The sequence below is a fragment of the Scyliorhinus canicula genome, chromosome 17 (genome assembly GCF_902713615.1).
Source record: "Scyliorhinus canicula chromosome 17, sScyCan1.1, whole genome shotgun sequence".
In the NCBI taxonomy this organism is placed as follows: domain Eukaryota; kingdom Metazoa; phylum Chordata; class Chondrichthyes; order Carcharhiniformes; family Scyliorhinidae; genus Scyliorhinus; species Scyliorhinus canicula.
In genome coordinates this window covers 14,397,664-14,417,576 of record NC_052162.1, presented here as the reverse complement: position 1 = coordinate 14,417,576, position 19,913 = coordinate 14,397,664, and the positions used below count along the sequence as shown (strand labels likewise).

General features: G+C 45.4%; 1 protein-coding gene and 2 long non-coding RNA genes across 5 annotated transcripts in view; 2 read left to right on the top strand and 1 right to left on the bottom strand.

Annotated features, from left to right (window-relative positions):
* LOC119951947 overlaps positions 1-9,065 on the top strand; it is a 35,334-nt gene extending 26,269 nt beyond the window's left edge. The window contains exon 4 of the long non-coding RNA XR_005457722.1: positions 8,999-9,065. This is a non-coding gene — a long non-coding RNA (uncharacterized LOC119951947). The remainder of the gene's footprint in view (positions 1-8,998) is intronic.
* Positions 1-19,913, bottom strand: part of il1rapl2 (interleukin 1 receptor accessory protein-like 2) — a 1,090,987-nt gene that overhangs the window by 25,849 nt on the left and 1,045,225 nt on the right. For all 3 annotated transcript variants that reach the window (XM_038775345.1, XM_038775344.1, XM_038775346.1), the window contains exon 9: positions 15,618-15,761. In XM_038775345.1, the coding sequence (XP_038631273.1) occupies positions 15,618-15,761 (144 nt within the window). The remainder of the gene's footprint in view (positions 1-15,617; positions 15,762-19,913) is intronic.
* LOC119951948 lies at positions 9,064-15,382 on the top strand. Its single transcript, XR_005457723.1, has 2 exons — positions 9,064-9,140; positions 15,114-15,382. It is a non-coding gene; the product is annotated as an uncharacterized LOC119951948 (long non-coding RNA).

Genomic DNA, 19,913 nt, shown 5'->3' with positions numbered 1-19,913 from the left:
CTTAGTGATAGAAACTGGGCGGCATGGACAAACTGGGCTGAAGGGCCTGTTTCCATGCTGCAAATATCTAAGACTAAGACTCTAAGAGAGTGATCAGTACATGGAATGGGCTTCTTTGTAAATATTTAACAAGCATATAAATTATATTATGTACATTATATCCAGATGGCTGAGTTAAATTATCAAATGACCAAACTCATCTGCATTTATTGTTATTACTTAAAATAATAATTAACAAGTGATAAGAAGCTCCTTTGAATTGAAGTTGTGATTAATCTGCTAAAGAAAAAAACATTGACCAGCAAAGTATTCCGAGAGTTTAAATACCGTTAAATCCACATAGTTAATGTAATGGCAATGAATGCTTATTTTGTCAGTGCAAGTGATTGTCCATTCAATTGAACTTACAATTCCAGTCATCAAAATAGAGTTGCCACCATTGGCTGAGTTTAAGGCTGAATGGGGGCAAATGGGGTGAGTGGAGAATGTAGCATCATGGCCTGAGTTCTAGCGTTAATGAAAAGAGGTAACAAATATTAATAATTAGGTCTCCATCTCATAAAGCCAGACGTGTTTGGGAAAATAATCACTATTTTAGTCTATTACCCTTTTGAACACTGCTGTAAAATTGGGCAGTTGGTAACAACAACTTATAATATAATATTAATAATCTTTATTAGTGTCACAGGTAGGCTTACATTAACACTGCAATGAAGTTACTGTGAAAATCCCCTAGTCGCCACACTCCAGCGCCTGTTCGGGTACACAGAGGGAGAATTCAGAATGTCCAATTCACCTAACAAGCACGTCTTTCAGAACTTGTGGGAGGAAACCGGAGCACCCGGAGGAAACCCACGCGGACACGGGGAGAACGTGCAAACTCCGCATAGACAGTGATCCAAACCGGGAATCGAACCTGGGACCCTGGCGCTGTGAAGCAACAGTGCTAATCACTGTGCTATCGTACTCACGCCTTTAACATGACTGTTTTGAAGAAGTTTCACGGATCCTGCCAATGCTTCAATCTGTTATCAGGTCTTGTTGTGCCTTATCATACTTTGAAGAGATTTTGTTTGTTCCATGCTAAACTTGAGATGGACACTATATAGTTTTCCTTGAAACTATTTATTCAGAACTATTTCCAAAGCCCTCTGGGTAAGCACATGTTTCCTAAGATACAGGCTGTTTTGCATCTGTCACTCTTGGAGCCACTTGGTCATCTGCCTGCAACAGAAGAACATAAGACCAAAAGAACTATGAGCAGGAGTAGGCCATCTGGCCCCTCAAGCCTGCTCCACCATTCAATTAGATCATGGCTGATCTTTTGTGGACACAGCTCCACTTTCCGGCCCGAACACCATAACCCTTAATCCCTTTATTCTTCGAAAAACTATCTATCCTTACCTTAAAAACATTTAATGAAGGAGCCTCAACTGCTTCACTGGGCAAGGAATTCCATAGATTCACAACCCTTTGGGTGAAGAAGTTCCTCCTAAACGCAGTCCTAAATCTACTTCCCCTTATTTTGAGGCTATGCGCCCTAGTTCTGCTTTCACCTGCCAGTGGAAACAACCTGCCCGCATCTATCCTATCTATTCCCTTCATAATTTTATATGTTTCTATAAGATCCCCCCTCATCCTTCTATATTCCAATGAGTACAGTCCCAGTCTACTCAACCTCTCCTCGTAATCCAACCCCTTCAGGTCTGGGATTAACCTAGTGAATCTCCTCTGCATACCCTCCTGTGCCAGTACGTCCTTTCTCAAGTAAGGAGACCAAAGCTGAACACAATACTCCAGGTGTGGCCTCACTAATACCTTATACAATTGCAGCATAACCTCCCTAGTCTTAAACTCCATCCCTCTAGCAATGAAGGACAAAATTCCATTTGCCTTCTTAATCACCTGTTGCACCAACTTTCTGTGACATGCACCAGCACACCCAGGTCTCTCTGCACAGCAGCATGCTTTAATATTTTATCATTTAAATAATAATCCCGTTTGCTGTTATTCCTACCAAAATGGATAACCTCACATTTGTCAACATTGTATTCCATCTGCCAGACCCTAGCCCATTCACTTAACCTATCCAAATCCCTCTGCAGACTTCCAGTATCCTCTGCACTTTTTGCTTTACCACTCATCTTAGTGTCATCTGCAAACTTGGACACATTGCACTTGGTCCCCAACTCCAAATCCTCTATGTAAATTGTGAACAATTGTGGGCCCAACACTGATCCCTGAGGGACACCACTAGCTACTGATCGCCAACCAGAGAAACACCCATTAATCTCCACTCTTTGCTTTCTATTAATTAACCAATCCTCTATCCATGCTACTACTTTACCCTTAATGCCATGCATCTTTATCTTATGCAGCAACCTTTTATGTGGCACCTTGTCAAAGGCTTTCTGGAAATACAGATATACCACATCCATTGGCTCCCCGTTATCTACCGCACTGGTAAAGTCCTCGAAAAATTCCACTAAATTAGTTAGGCACCACCTGCCCATGCTGCGTCTGCCCAATGGGACCATTTCGAACCAGATGCCTCGCTATTTCTTCCTTGATGATAGATTCCAGCATCTTCCCTATTACCGAAGTTAAGCTCACTGGTCTATAATTACCCGCTCTCTGCCTACCTCCTTTTTTAAACAGCGGTGTCACGTTTGCTAATTTCCAATCCACCGGGACCACCCCAGAGGCTAGTGAACTTTGGTAAATTATCACTAGTGCATCTGCAATTTCCCTAGCCATCTCTTTTAGCACTCTGGGATGCATTCAGGGTCAGGAGACTTGTCTCCTTTAGCCCCATTAGCTTTCCCATCACTACCTCCTTAGTGATAACAATCCTCTAAGGCCCTCACCTGTCATAGCCTCATTTCTATCAGTCACTGGCATGTTATTTGTGTCTTCCACTGTGAAGACCGACCCAAAAAACCTGTTCAGTTAGAATTAGAATTAGAACTAGAACAGTACAGCACAGAACAGGCCCTTCGGCCCTCAATGTTGTGCCGAGCAATGATCACCCTACTCAAGCCCACGTATCCACCCTATACCAGTAACCCAACAACCCCCATTAACATTTTTTTTTTTTTAGGACACTAAGGGCAATTTAGCCTGGCCAATCCACCTAACCCGCACATCTTTGGACTGTGGGAGGAAACCGGAGCACCCGGAGGAAATCCACGCACACACGGGGAGGACGTGCAGACTCCGCGCAGACAGTGACCCAGCCGGGAATCGAACCTGGGACCCTGGAGCTGTGAAGCATTGATGCTAACCACCATGCTACCGTCCTCAGCCATTTCCTCATCTCCCATTATTAAAACTCCCTTCTCATCCTCTAAAGGACCAATATTTACCTTAGCCACTCTTTTTTGTTTTATATATTTGTAGAAACTTTTACTGTCTGTTTTTATATTCTGAGCAAGTTTACTCTCATACTCTATCTTACTCTTCTTTATAGCTTTTTTAGTAGCATTCTCTTGCCCCCTAAAGATTTTCCAGTCCTCTAGTCTCCCACCAATCTTTGCCACTTTGTATGCGTTTTCCTTCAATTTGATACTCTCCCTTATTTCCTTAGATATCCATGGTCGATTTTCCCTCTTTCTACCGTCCTTCCTTTTTATTGGTATAAACCTTTGCTGAGCACTATGAAAAATCGCTTGGAAGGTTCTCCACTGTTCCTCAACTGTTCCACCATAAAGTCTTTGCTCCCAGTTTACCTTAGCTAGTTCTTCTCTCATCCCATTGTAATCTCCTTTGTTTAAACACAAAACACTAGTATTTGATTTTATCTTCTCACCCTTCATCTGTATTTTAAATTCCACCATATTGTGATTGTTCCTTCCAAGAGGATCCCTAACTATGAGATCATGAATCAATCCTGTCTCATTACACAGGACAAGATCTAGGACCGCTTGTTCCCTCATAGGTTCCATTACATACTGCTCTGGGAAACTATCGCGGATACATTTTATAAATTCCTCCTCACGGTTGCCTTGACCAACCTGGTTAAACCAATCGGCATGTAGGTTAAAATCCCCCATGATAACTGCTGTACCATTTCTACATGCATCAGTTATTTCTTTGTTTATTGCCTGCCCCACCATAACGTTACTATTTGGTGGCCGATAGACTACTCCCATCAGTGACTTTTTCGCCTTACTTCGCCTGATTTCCACCCAAATGGATTCAACCTTATCCTCCATAGCACCGATGTCATCCCTTACTATTGCCCGGATGTCATCCTTAAATAACAGAGCTACACCACCTCACTTACCATCCATCCTGTCCTTCCGAATATTTTGATACCTTCGGATATTTAACTCCCAGTCGTGACCATCCTTTAACCATGTTTCAGTAACGTTCTGCATACGTTCTCATTAACATAACCATGCACCCTTTACTCAGTACAATTTCAAATCTGTCCAATTTCTTTGTTAAACTATTTACAAAGCAATTTACATTCCCAGCAACTCCTCCCAAAGTCATAACGTCACAGATTGTCTGGCACTTTGATAACTCTCGCCGATCTCGTCCTGAGTGTTCTCTGTTGGGTTTGCTGGAGTACAACCGGTTCCTGAACTTCATAGAATCCATAGAATCCTTACTTTGCAGAAGGAGGGCACTCAGCCCATCGAGTTTGAACTGGCCCCTCTGAAACAGAACCCTATTTAGGCCTAAACCCCCGCCCTATCCCCATATCCCCACCTCAGCTGCACATCTTGGGACACTAAGGGGCAATTTAGTATGGCCAATCCACCTAAGCTGCACATCCTTGGACTGTGGGAGGAAACCGGAGCACCCGGAGGAAACCCACGCAGACACTGCATTCACCCAAGGCTGGAATTGAACCCGGGTCCCTGGCTCTGTGAGGCAGCAGTGCCACTGTGAGCAACCTTTCTGGGGACCTAGGCAGCACAATCCATGCCATCAGTCTCATCAGAATAATACTGGAAGGATTGGTTCCCTGTAACACCCAAAGGTATCAGGGCCTCTCTATTCCTTTAAAGAGCCCCTCAAGTGGTTTTTGACAGGGTATGATCATGGTTGCTGGGTCTGTGTATGGCCATACTTGTGCCTGGCAGACTCTGATGTGGAACATTTTCCCTGCTTCTCATAGGGGCACTGTTCCTGCACTTAGTCAGTCATTATACGAGCTGGACTGCTTCTCTTTGTGTATTTGCTCCTGGCACCTTGTTCGGTCATGGCTGCGTAAAGTGGTGTTGGGTCTGAGACTATGTTGGAGTGAAGGAAGTTGGGCTTTGAGCCTTAATCCTCCCAAACAGTAATTTGGCTGGTGCAATGTTACTTCTAAATGGCATTGCCCTGTAATTAAGTCTGACTATCTCTTAAGTCATTGTTCTTTTCCATTAACGTTTTGATGGTTTTGACCCATCACTCTGCCTGTGGATGTGCGGGGAACTGGCCTAATGGCCAAATCCATATTCTGCTGCAAACTGTCAGAAATGTTCATTCATAATCTCTGCTCCATTGTCCAACACCACATCATCTGGGATGCCATGGGTAGATTGGCTGTGTTTCAAAGTTTTTACCACAGCTTCTGCAGGTGCGGCGTGTCGTCTGCTGATTAGTTTAAACTAATGTGGCAGGGGGATAGAACCAATGCAGGAAGTCAGAGGGTAGCAAAGAGGGGAGAGAAACAAAAGCTAGTAAGGAGAAAAGTGGAAGGCAGAGAAACAGATTGAACTGCCTAGTATGGCGGGTGGGGGGGGGGGGGGGGGGGGGGGGGGGGGGTCCAGAGCAGTAGGGCAGCGGGAGAAATAACTGAGGGAGAACTACAGACTAAGGCCAGTAAGAACAGGCAGGGAGTGGTTGGTCAATGCAGCGGGGCTGGTGGGCTGAAGTGCATTACTTTCATACGAGGAGTATTTCAGGTAAAACACATGAACGGTAGCATGGTGGTTAGCATAAATGCTTCACAGCTCCAGGGTCCCAGGTTCAGTTCCCGGCTGGGTCACTGTCTGTGCGGAGTCTGCACGTCCTTCCCCGTGTGTGCGTGGGTTTCCTCCGGGTGCTCCGGTTTCCTCCCACAGTCCAAAGATGTGCGGGTTAGGTGGATTGGCCATGCTAAATTGCCCGTAGTGTCCTAAAAAGTAAGGGGGGGAGGTTACGGGTATAGGGTGGATACGTGGGTTTGAGTAGGGTGATCATTGCTCGGCACAACATCGAGGGCCGAAGGGCCTGTTCTGTGCTGTACTGTTCTGTGTTCTAACTTAGAGCTTGGATTAGTATGTGGAATTGTGATGTTGTTGCTATTACAGAAACTTGGTTGAAAGAGGGATAAGATTGGCAATTCAACATTCCAGGATTTAGATACTTCAGGCAGGATGGAGGGGTTGCAAATGGGGGGGGTGTTGGTTAAGGAGAATATCACAGCTGTGCTAAGGGAGGATTCAGGCAGCGAGGCAAACTGGGTAGAGCTCTGGAATAGGAAGGGATTGTCACAATGTTGGGGTTTACTACAGACCTCCTAACAGCCAGCGGGAGATAGAGGAGCAGATATGCACAGAGATCTTGGAAAGATGCATAAACAATAGGGTTGTTGTGGTGGGTGATTTTAACTTTCCCTATATTCACTGGGGACACACTTACTGTTGAAGGCATGGATAGAGCAGAATTTGTAAGGCGCGTCCAGGAGGGTTTCTTGAAAAAATATGTAAATAGTCCAACTCGGGAAGGGGCCTTTTAGACCCCCCCACCCGCCATACTAGGTAGTTCAAAGGTGCTCGGGAATGAGCCCGGCCAGGTGATCGAAGTTTCAGGAGGAGATCATTTCGGAAACAGTGATCATAATTCCGCAAGTTTTAAGCTGCTTATGGAAAAGGACAAAAGTGGTCCTCAGGGGAAGGCTAATTATAACAGCATTAAACAGGGTCTGGCGAATGTTGATTGGGCGAGGCTGTTTGAGGGAAAATCAACATTTGGCATGTGGGAGGCTTTCAAATGTCAGTTGATTAGAATTCAGGACTGGCATGTACCTGTGAGGATGAAAGATAAGGTGGCAAGTAGAGGGAACCCTGGATAAACCAGTGCTATATGGCGCCCGCCCGAGATCTCCGAGGAGAGGTCATTCGATCCCGGGCGTTGGGTAGGTCCGGCGCAGACATATTCATGTGAGACTAACTGCTCTCTTGAATATGCAAATCTGGATCCCGACCTCAATGGACAGAATCCAGATTTCGCGGGTGTGGTGAGGCCAGACTATCTCGTGAGAGACCTTTCGTGCGAATTACCAGCCTCGTCATGTCCCAAGTCGGGCGCGATGAAACCGATAGATCGTGCCCCTTAAAACGCACAGGTCAAGGATGTAACTGCACTAGAGAGGGTGCAGAGGAGATTCACCAGGATGCTCTCTGGGCTGGAGCGTTTCAGCTATGAAGAGAGGCTGGTTAGACTGGGGCTATTGGAGCAGAGAAGGCTGAAGGACCCACCTGATTGAGGTGCACAAAATTATGAAGGACAGAGGAAGACATTTTCCCCTCAATAGAGGGGTCAGTAACCAGGGAGCATATGATTTTAAAGTAAGGGGCATGAGAATTAGAGGGGTTTTGAGGAAAAACGATTTCACCCAGAGGGTGGTGGGAATCTGGAACTCACTGTCTGAAAGGGTGGTAGAGGTGTGAATCCTCCCAGCATTCGAGAAGCATTAAGAGGAGCACTTGAAACGCCACAGCGTACAAGGCTACAGAGCAAGTGCTGGAAAATGGGATTAGAATAGATAGGTGATTGATGGCTGGTACAGACACAAAGAGTGTCTCTTTATGCTGTAAAACTCTATGATTCAATGTCTGCCACCATCACTGGAGAGAGAAACAGAGTTTGAAGTTCAACATTTCACTTGTTCAGAAGAAGAGCCATATTGGACTTGAAATATTAGTTCTATTTCTCTCCCCATTGGCGCTGTCAGACCCGCTGAGTTTCTCGAGGACTCTTTGGGCAGAATTTTCCCAAAATTGCACAGAGTGCTGTGTCAGGCAGGGAAGGCGGTGTGAAACTCGCTGGCTTCACAGATGTCCTTTCTCGCCGGATTAAACAGTATTCTGTTCAATGTCAGTGTGCAGACGAGGACCACGGAGCGAGCTGGGGGGTGGGGGACCTAAACACACTGGCAACACCAGGATTCTGAGATCGGGATGATATTTTTAAACGGAATTCCGATCTCAAAATTACATTAAAGTCACCCCCCCCCCCACGGAGATTAGGACCCTCCCAAGGAGTTACGGAGCCCCCCCACCCCCACCAGGCGGACAAGGAAAACGCCCGCCAACACCCACTCGCAGATGAGTGTACAACCAACCCCCACCCCCCCGGCGGCAATGGAACACTCCCACGCTCATTGGTACCACCCCCTCATCCCAGTCACTGGCACCGTCCAACACCGTTCCACAGTCTCCACTTCCCTCCTGCCACAATACATAGACAACCCCCTCCAACAACCATCACCATCGTCTGCCCCCCACCCACACCACATATAAGAGGAACCCCCCCAATAGGGCACCGCAGAGGGCCCGCACCTGGCAGTGTCAGTCTGGCACTGCTCCTGACACTGTGGAAGTGCCAGGTTGGCAGTGCCAGGGTGCCAGGAGGATGTGCCAAAGCACTGCCTTACCTTATCCCTCATGCCATGGGAATGATACGCACCTCCCCGTCCCTGGCATGGTCATCATGACTGGTTCTCGTCTTTGAAAATCAACAGTTAAGTCACATCGACTGGGTGGGAGGATGTGCCGTGGGCGGATGTTGCTGCAAAAAGCCTTTTAAGCATATTTAAAATGTCGTAACATTCGTGGGCATCAGGTCAATGCCCATAAAAGGATGACCTGCATGTGATGGGTAAAGGTTCAAACCGAGATCTCGCTGGCACAAATCCCAATATCATTCACCTTCTCGTGGGGTTTAACAACCATAACGGGATTTGTGCCCACGGCGAATGAGTCCTCTAAATTCTGCCCATTTGTTTTTATTTCAGATCTCCAGCGTCTGCAGTATTTTGTTTTTAATTGGCTTTCAAACATGGACCAAAGAGCTGATTTGCAGAGGTGAGGTGAGAGTGACACCAAGGCAGCATTTGACCGAGTATGGCATCAAGGAGCCCTAGCTAAAGAACAAAGGTAAGTACCGCACTGCACTTGCTTCCAAATGGGAGTAAATCCTGTCTTGAAGAATCCCCACTGATGTAAGGCTCACTGGCCTGCAATTTCCTGGATTATCCTTGATACTCTTCTTAAACGAAGGAACAACATTAGCTATTCTCCAGTTCCCTAGAACCTCACCTATGGCCATTGAGGATACAAAGATTTCTATAAAGGCCTCAGCAATTTTCTCCCTTGCTTCCCTCAGTATTCTGGGGTAGGTCACCCAACACCTCCTCCTTTTTGATCTCAGTGTGACCCAGACTACCTCTACACCCTTCCCAGACTCATCATCCACTATGTCCTCCTCTTTGGTGAATACTGATGCAAAGTACTCATTTAGTACTTCTTCCATTTCCTCTGGCATTTCCACTTAGATTATCTCCCTGTCCTTGACTGAGCCAACCCTCTCCTTGGCTACCCTTTTGCTCTTTATTTACAGATAAAAAGCCTTGGGATTTTCCTTAATCCTGTTTGCCAATGACTTTTTGTGACCCCTTTAAACCCTCCGACTCCTTGCTTAAGTTCCTTCCTATTTCTTTATATTCCTCATGGGTTTTGTCTGTTCCCAGCCTTCTTCCCCCTACAAATGTTTCCCTTTTTCTTTTGGACGAGGCTCACAATATCCCTCGTTTTAAAAGGTTCCAGAAACTTGCCATACTTATCCTTCTTCCTCACAGGAACATGCCGGTCCTGAATTCCAATCAACTGACATTTGAAAACCTCTCACATGCCAGATGTTGATTTATCCTCAAACATCCGCCCTCAACCTAGATTCTTAAGTTCCTGCCTAATGGACTTATAATTAGCCTTCCCCCAATTTAGCACCTTCACCCAAGGACTGCTCTTATCTTTATACAACAGTACCTTAAAACTTACTGAATTATGGTCACTGTTCCCGAACTGCTCCCCTACTGAAACTTTGACCACCTGCTGGGCTCATTTGTCAATACCAGGTCCAGTACAGCCCCATCCCTAGTTGGACAATCTACATATTGTTTCAAGAAGCCTTCCTGGATGCTCCTTACAAACTCTGCCCCATCCAAGCTCCAGGCATGAAGTGAATCCCAGTCAATATAGAGGAAGTTAAAATCACCCACCATAACAACTCTGGTTGCTTTTACACCTTTCCCAAATTTGCTGTCATATCTGCTTCTCGATCTCCCATTGGCTGTTGGGAGGTGTATGGTAAACCCCCAAAATTGCGACTACATCCTTCCTATTCCTGAGTTCTACCCATATTGCCTCACTGCATGAGCCCTCTTGAGGTGTCCTCCTGCAGTACATCTGTGATATTCTCCTTAACCAGTAATGCAACTCCCCCATCCCTTTTGCATTCCCTTCTATCCCACCTAAAACATTTAAATCCTGGAACGTTAAGGTGCCAATCCTGTCCCTCCCTCAACCAAGTCTCTGTAATGGCAACAACATCATAGTTCCAAGTACTAATCCAAGCTCTACGTTCATCAGCTTTACCTGTTATATTTCTCAAATTGAAACAAATGCACTTCAGACCACCAGGCCCACTGTGTTCCACAACATCACCTTGCCTGCTCTCCCACTGAGTCTTACTGGCCCTATCCTCTAGTTCCCCTTCAGTCATTTCACCTTCTGACCTATTGCTCCGGTTCTCACCCCTCTGCCACATTAGTTTAAACCCTCTGTGTGACACTAGCAAACCTTGCGCCAGGATCGTTATGCCCCTGGAGTCAATGGAAATCAGGGGGAAACCTCTGCTGGTTTGAGTCAGACCTGGCACAAAGGAAGATGGTTGTGGTGGATGGATATCAATCATCTCAGCTCCAGGTCATCATTGTAGGTATTCCTCAGGAGAGGAATGTTGTCCTGGCCAACCTTCTTCAGATGCGTCATTAATAACCTACGTACCATCATTAGGTCAGAAGTGAGGATGTTCACTGATGATTGCACAATGTTCAGCACCATTTCCGACTCCTCACATCCAAAGGCAGCAAGACCTAGACAATCTCCAGGCTTGGGCTGACTAGCGGCAAGTAACATTGGCCCCACACAAGTGCCAGGCAATGACCATCTCCAACAAGAGAGGATCTGACCAACCCCCGGCAAAATTCAATGACATTACCATCACTAAATCCTCCACTATCAATATCCTAGGGGTTATCATATACCATAAACTGAACTAGCTATATACTGTGGCTGCCTGAACAGGTCAAAGACTAGGAATCCTATGACAAGTAACTCACCCCCTGATTGCTCAAAGCCTGACAACCGTCTACAAGGCACAAGTCAGGGGTGTAATGGAATACTCTCCACTTGCCTGGATGAGTGTAGCTCCAACAACACTCAGGAAACTTGACACCATCTGGAAAAAATCAGTCCACTCGATTGTTACCCATTACACAAACATTCACTCCCTCCACCACCGATGAACAGTGGCAGCCGTGAGTACCATCTACAAGATGCATTGCAGGGACTCACCAAGGTTCCCTGGAGAGCACCTTCCAAACCCAAAACTACTACTATCTAGAATACAAGAGTATCAAATACCTGGGAACCCCAACACCTGGAGGTTCCTCTCCAAGTTACTCACCATCCTGACTTGGAAATATGTCACCGTTCCTTTGCTGTCACTGGGACAAAATCCTGGAATTCCCTGCCTAACACCTCAGGGACTGCAGCGGTTCAAGAAGGCAGCCTACCACCACCTTCTGAAGGGAAACCTGGGAGGGCAATAAATGCTGGCCCAGACAGAAATGCCGATACCCCTGTGGCAGTCACCACTGTTATATTATATTGTATATATTGGTATTACGGTAAGGCCCCTGTACTACAGGTGCGGGGGTAGATCCCTGCCTGCTGGCTCCGCCCAGTAGACGGAGTATAAATGTGTGTGCTCTCCGAACAGCAGCCATTTCACCAGCTGCTGTAGGAGGCCACACATCTCGGTGTAATAAAGCCTCGATTACTCTCTACTCTCATCTCGTTATAATTGATAGTGCGTCAATCCCGTAAATGAATTTATAAAAAATGTTGAAGGACAAATGTTGGCCAAAACACAGAGAGAACTAACCAGTTTGCCTTCTAATATAGGCAGGGATACTATTATGCTATCACTTCAGACAATTTGGTTCAGTGTCTCACATAAACTTTGGCAATGTTGAACAATGAAGCACTGCATCAGTTTGGCACTGATGAGAAACTTAGGTTATGCGCTCTTTATAGTGAGCTAGAGCCCCATCTTCTGAGGGCATTAACCATATATCTTGTGCATTGATTCCATGACAAATATAGAATATATTTGTCATCAGTTTTTCAAAGTAGCAAAGAAATACTGCAAAAAGTTTCTAGGTGCAGTAACAATTATTCTCATCACCCCTTCATGAATGTCTGGCAGCTCGGTATGAATATGTTACCCTGTCAAAGATTAAACACATTCCACAAAGAGGCTAAGAAGCCAATTTGAGCTGCAATGCCTGGAAATCATTGGGATTCTGGAGGAGCAGAGTCATTCTCCAGCTGCCTTGGCAGAGTTTGCCTTGATGATCCACAGCACTGCCTGATAGTAAGCAGGAGCAGAATCTTGGCTCAGTCTGACAATCACATTCCCTGGCAGGTAAAAGCAGGTGCATTCTGATCAGATGTGTGCCTCACAAAGTTTGCCGACTGGGAGCTGAAGATGTTGCGATATACGAGACAAATCTGCTTGATTTTAGATGTTTAAGCCCTGGCCAGCTGTGTTATCAATAGGGTGAGGAAACGTTTGTCGGCCTTTCTTGGTCACATTTCCAACGTTCGTTAATTTCCAACGCCCATGATTCACGACCTTTCTGTCTATCTCCATAGCATGCAGTGTGAGAATTCCTAAACAAAAAGGACCAGCTACGTCTGCAAAGCTTGCAGTTTACTGTACTCACCGCTAGCCTGCCTGCCGTGCATTTTGATACTCCTATTTGTTTCACTGAACCAGATAAAGCTCTCCCTTCAGCACTCAAAGCAGAGAACATCAGGTTTAGTCCGTTGAGATGTGAGTTGGGCATGTTTAAAGGAATTTGTACTGAGCACTTGGCAAATAGCGCTTGTGTGCAACATTTATTACATCCAAATTAAACAAAGATCCTGCATTAAATATATTATCACAGGCATTCAAAGTCTTGGGTGCAGTACGCTATTTTCATAAGCCTTCCACTCAGTTTCTTTTATTCTGCAGATGTTACACTTCAATGTGCAACTTTGACTCACTATGAGCAAGATCATGGGAAATCTGCTAGCATAATCTAAAAAGTATTGAAGTGTTACTGCAGATGCCTTTGCCATTCAGACTGAAATCCTGTGGAACACATATGCACAGAAACAAATTCATCCCCTGCTTTCAAAATCAGGAAAGCAGTTCTCCTGCATGGTTGTAAATAAATATATTTGAGTGTATTCAGAGACTATCCACTCCATAACAGAGTTTAGATGTTTACGCGTTTCAGTGACTTTCCTATCAACTAGCAAATCTAAAGGTAACTAGCATAACTATTCTATAATGCGAAAAATGACAGCCAAAATAAAAGGTTGTTCAGACAGGGTGCGGGATTCTCCGGTTTGCCAGCTGTGTTTTCCGGAGCGACGCTCCCCTGCCGGCAGCGGGATTCTCCGTTCCTGCAGCTGGATAATGTGCTTTCCCATTGTGGCCACCCTCCGCCGTCGGGAAACCCGCGGGCGTGGGTCCGCTGCCGGCAGAGTGGAGGATCCCGCTGACAGAGAATTCCGCTGAGGGGTTTTTTAAAACTTGGATTTGCGAATAGAATCACAGAATAATACAGTGCTTAAGAGGCCCTTTGGCCCATCGAATCTGCACCAACGCATGAAGGGCCCTGACCTGCCCACCTAATCCCATTTGCCAGCACTTGGCCCACAGCCTTGAATTCTATGATGTGCCAAGTGCTCAACTAGGTACTTTTTAAAGGACGTGAGGCAACCCGCCTGTACCATCCTCCCAGGCAGTGCCATCTCCACTCTCTGGGTAAAAAATGCTTTTCCTCAAATCCCCCCGAAACCTCCTGCCCCTGATCCCGTCGTAACTGCCCCTTTAATGAAGGGGAACAGCTGTTCCCTATCCACCTTGTCCATACTCCTCATAATCTTATACACCTCGATCAGGTCGCCCTTCTGTGTTCTCTGCTCCAGCGAATAGAAGCCAAGCCTATCTAACCTCTCTTCATAACTTAAATGTTCCATCCCAGGCACCATCCTGGTGAATCAGCTCGGCACCCCCTCCAGTGCAATCACATCCTTCCTTCGTGGTGACCAGAATTGCACACAGCACTCCAGCTGTGGTCTCACCAAAGTTCTATACAACTCCAACATGACCTCCCTGCTTTAGTAATCAATGCCTCGATTGATAAAGGCAAGTGTCCCATATGTCTTTTACACCTATTAACCTGCCCTTCTGCCTTTGGAGACCTATGGACAAGCACGCCAAGGTCCCTTTGTTCTTCAGAACTTCTCAGTGTCATGCCGTTCATTGAATGCTTCCTTGTTACATTACGCCTTCCAAAGTGTATCACCTCGCACTTTTCAGGGTTAAATTTCATCTGCCACTTTTCTGTCCATTTGCCCAGCCCGCCCATATCATCCTGTAACCTAAGACACTCAACTTCACTGTTAACCACCCGGCTAATCTTTGTGTCATCCACAAACTTACTGATCCTACCAGCCACATAGTCATGTATGTCATTTATATAAATGACAAACGATAGGGGACCCAGCACAGATCCTCAGACATAAAGAAGTCTTACAACATCAGGTTAAAATCCAACAGGTTTGTTTCAAATCACTAGCTTTCGGAGCACTGCTCCTTCCTCAGGTGAATCAGTCAGGCATAAAAGCAAACTGTGCCCAGTAACTTTCACTTTCATTCCTTAACAGGCAGCAACATGTTTAAAAAATTCTATATTTATAAGCAACAATTTTTTTGTCTCGTGGCAGGATCACTGGCTTTAGTAACTGATGACCCCTTTCAGTCTCCACCCAACGCTGGAGGAAATATGTGCTTGGTAACAGAAACAAAAAAGTTAAAATGGAGCCAAAAGCTTCAAACAAATTATCTTGTCCACACAAATGACTTTCTGGTAGAGCTGTCATGCAGCAAAATATACAACAGCACAAAAAACACTTGTGGTGTGATTGGTGTTATGAAAAATATGACAACAGCGTATGGTTAGACATTTTGTTAAATTAAAGTATTATCCTGTGGACAGATGTCTGGCAAGAAACCGTCTCTTTTGGTTAATAGAACATTTTATTTCACTTGTACTTAACTGATGAAAAATGGTTACATGAATACCCTGTGAGGATCTGAGCTTGCAACAAAAGAGATCACTGCCGTAACAGGTAATAAGCAAATTCCTGTACAAGTACGTCAAATCTAAATTCAAGAATTGCCGCATATCATAGAGAAGCAAGGCATCATTAGAATGTGTGTCTACTTACCATCTTCAGTTTCATCGCTTCCAAAATGGCTCCGGTAAAACAGCATCATTTCAATATTGTAGCATTTGTATATTGTCACAAGAAAGGTGATCAGGAGGAGAATGGCTCCCAGGCCGCCTGCAAGTTCCACTCTGTACATCAAGTCTGGAACAAATGGAGGGTGACAGAATCACAAAGTAGTCAATCACAGCAACGCACAGACAGTGACCTGCAATGGTGAGCTGAAGAAAAATTCACCGATCCATATGAACTGGCCCCTCATATGCAGAGAAAACAGCTTCCAGTAGCAGAAGGGTCAGCAGCCAAAGGGCACGACCTTCGATAATTGTCGAGGAACCAAAAGGAAGATGTTTTTTTTTACTCAGCGTGCCCTCCGAGGAGAAAGCAGATTCAATTATAGCTTTCAAAAAAGGAATTAGACCATAAGACAATAAGATGTGGGAGCAGATGTAGACCCTTGAGCTCACTGAGTCTGCTTCGTCATTTGATGAGATCATGACTGATTTGATGTGATAATCCTCAACTCCACTTTCCCACCTTGTCCCCATAACCCTTGATTCCCTTACTGATTAGAAACCTGTCTATCTCACCCTTGAACATACTGAACGACCCAACCTCTACAGCTCTCTGCAGTAAAGAATTCCACAGATTCACTACCTTCTGAAAGAAGAAATTCCTCCTTATCTCTGTCTTGAATGGGCGACTCCTGACTGAGATTCTGCCCTCTGATCCTAGACTCTCCCACAAGGAGAAACATCCTCTCAGCATCTCCCCTGTCGAGCCCCCTGAGAATCCTATACGTTTCATTAAAGTCGCCTCTTACTCTTCTAAACTCCAATCAGTACAAGCCTAACCTCCTCAACCTCGCCTCATAAGAAAGTCCTTCCATAGCCAAGATCAACCCCGTGGACCTGAATTAGATAAATAACTAAAGGAGGAAAAAAATTGCAGAGCTCTAGGGAAAGAGCTGGCAATGAAACAGTGAGCCAAAAAAACTCCTCCTACTGTGTGTTATTCTCTAATTCTCTAAACTTGTGCCTTAAAAATAACCCCAAAAATATTAGATACAATATCATAACTAACTTACGTCAAATCTTACTCTGAACGTTGCCAACATTACATTGTCAATCTAACCTATTAATTAAGTTTTTAAAAATGCCCTCCGACTTTTGAACGAAATATGCCCAGACTCACCTAAAAGATATCCTATACGGTGCACATCTTTAAAGAAATCTGAAATGGATTTGTGACCAATATTTAAGTTATTTAATGGGACTTCTTTGTTCAGTCAAAAACAAAGAACTCAATCATACTCTAGGTGTTTGTAAAATGCATTATAGTTTAATATAGGAAATTAAATTATCAAATTGGTGGAAAAACATGACAGTATTTGTGTTGCTATAAAGATATGAATATATTCTAACTTATTATGTAGAAACAATGTTGGTAGTATTTCAATTATGAGGCTTATAAAATGTTTTGGGATTGTGTCTTTAATTCAAGGTAAAATGAAAGTCATGGGACCTTCCTGTCTGACAGCAAGTCAGGGTGGTTTGATTAACAAAGATGTGCAGGTTAGGTGGATTAGCCATGTTAAATAGCCCTTAGTGTCCAAAAAAGGTGAGGTGGGGTTACTGGGTTACAGGGATAGGGTGGAGGCATGGGCTTAAGTAGGATGCTCTTTCCAAGAGCCGGTGCAGATTCGATTGGCCGAATGACCTCCTCCTTCACTGTAAATTCTATGATTGGTAGAGATTAAAGGGGACCCAGATTGTTTCACAGAGAAGAACGTGCAAGATATTTGCACTTGGAGACAATTGCAGCAACCTGTGTGCTGACAGTGGATAGACGAGAGTCTCCAAAGTCCCAGAAAACTGTTGAGAATGCTGAGTTTAAAACACTGCTCTTTAAACCACTCATTTAGTTCCAAGGTGAAAGAGAGTTGGTCTCTCCATTGAAGCCAATCAGCAGCCAGCTTTACCCTGCTGTGGACTTGGGTTTTGAGTGGGGAAGGTTTTCAAAGATATCCTTGCATGCTCAGATACAGTTCGTCTGCCAGGGTTTGGGAGAGGAGGACAGCTAAAGGCAGCAAGATGCTGTGGTACAAGACTTTAGAAAGTATGAAGAATATCAAAAGTGCGTGGGGTGAAATTAAAAAAGAAATTAAAAGCAAAGAGAGGGCAGAAAAAGATATTGGGAAGTAAAACCATGGAAAGCCCAAGGTTATTTTATAAATACATAAAGACCATGGAAATAGTTGGGGCAATTAGAGACCAAAAAGTTAATTAGCTCATTTGGAGAGTCGGTGCAGACATGATGGGCTAAGTAGTCTCATTCTGCATCGTAACCATTCTGTGATTCTGTGTGGAGGTATAGGGGGCGGGTTTCTCAAATCCCACGGCAGAGTGTCCACGCCATCGTAAATGGTGTCGCATTTTACGACGGCGTGAACTGGCCAACCCCATGACTAATTCTGGCCCCTACAGGGGGCCAGCACAGCACTGGAGTGGTTCACACCGTTCCAGCTGCTATTCCTGGCGCAAACTGGGATCCGTGCATGCCGCCGAGTCCTGCTGGCTGAGAGCAGGTGTGGACAGCGCTGGCAGAACTCGCCGTTTTCATGACCGCTCGGCCCATCTCGGGCCATGAATCGGCCGGACGGCCTGGCAGAGAGGCCCCCATCCAGCACCGCGCCAACCACCCCGCCAATGCGCTCTGCGGAGAATCGCGTGCTGGCGTCGGGGCGGCATGGCGCGATTCGCGCCGGTCAGGGTATTCTCCGGCCCGGCCGTGGGCTGAGAGAATCCCACCCAGAATGTGGGGTGATTCTCATTGGACACTTTGGGCTTAATTTTCGGAGAGTCGTAAGCCAATTAAAATGAGTAGGCGGGACCTGATTCTGGGATTCCTGCCCTCATTCCCGGTACCCCTAATGTTCAGTGTCGGTGGTTAAGGGATCCTGACCTGGCTGCCTCCATAGATAAGTATTTCTAGCCTCCTGCAACCTTTGTGGAGACTGGCCAGATTCTCCATGACTCGTTCTTCATGGCCCCTCTGAGGAGTCATGAACCATAGTCTGGATTCAGAAAACCATTGAAAAGGAAGGTCCATGTCCTCTATGCCCCCCTTCCAAGGCAATGCATGCCAACTCATGCATCGATCCATACCCTAATAGCCCTTTATATCCACCATGCCAATTCATGGCAGTTCCATGCCCTTTCACCCAGGATACACTCTGTGCAGAACCCTCTAATAGTGACATGTGTGGACCTACTTAAATTCATAATTTTCTTTAAAAAGACCTGCTATTGACACGTGCTTGTAAATGTGACCTTTAACGTCAGGCCTTTAACGTGTCAATAACAAAAGCACTTGTCTATTGTCTTAGCCTGAGTGAGCACAATTGAAAAGTGAGTTGATATGCAGCCAGAATCGTACGTCAATGAATATTGCCCACGTTAGTTTGTTTCTTATGACAGGCCTTCCTATGGACATCAACAATAGTGGTGGCATTCTTCCTGCAGTCGTACTAATATGCTGTTGGGGAATGTGCTGGAAGCCAATGGCAGCACGCTAGCACTGTTGCTTCACAGCTGCAGGGACCCAGATTCAGTTCCGGCTTGGGTCACTGGCTATGTGGAGTCTCCACGTTCTCCCCACGTCTGCGTGGGTTTCCTCTGGATGCTCTGGTTTCCTCCTACAAGTCCCTAAAAACGTGCTGTTAGGTGATTTGGAAATTCTGAATTCTCCCTCTGTGTACCCTAGCAGATGCCTAGAATGTGGTGACTAGGGGCTTTTCACAGTAACTTCATTGCACTGTTAATGTAAACCTACTTGTGACAATAAAGATTATTATTATTATTAGCTGCAGGTGATATTGTAAAATAAAAGTTGCTTTTTCTTGAAGAGCTTCAAATCATTCAAATCATGTTCAGAGTAGAACATTTCACATTGGCGGAACGGTGGCACAGTGGTTAGCACTGCTGCCGCACAGGGCCAGGGACCCTGGTTCGATTCTGACTTTGGGTGGCTGTCTTAGTGGAGTTTGCACCTTCTCCCTACATCTATATGGGTTTCCTCCGGGTGCTCCAGTTTCCTCCCGCAGTTCAAAGAGGTTAGGCGGATTGGCAATGCTAAATTGCCTCTAAGTGTCCAAAGGTTAGGCAGGGTAACAGGGATAGGACGGGAATTGGGTCTGTGTAGGGTAGTTTTTCGAATGGTCGGTGCAGACTTGATGGGCCGAATGGCCTCCTTCTGCACTGTAGGAATTCAATGATTCTGTGATCATGCAACTTA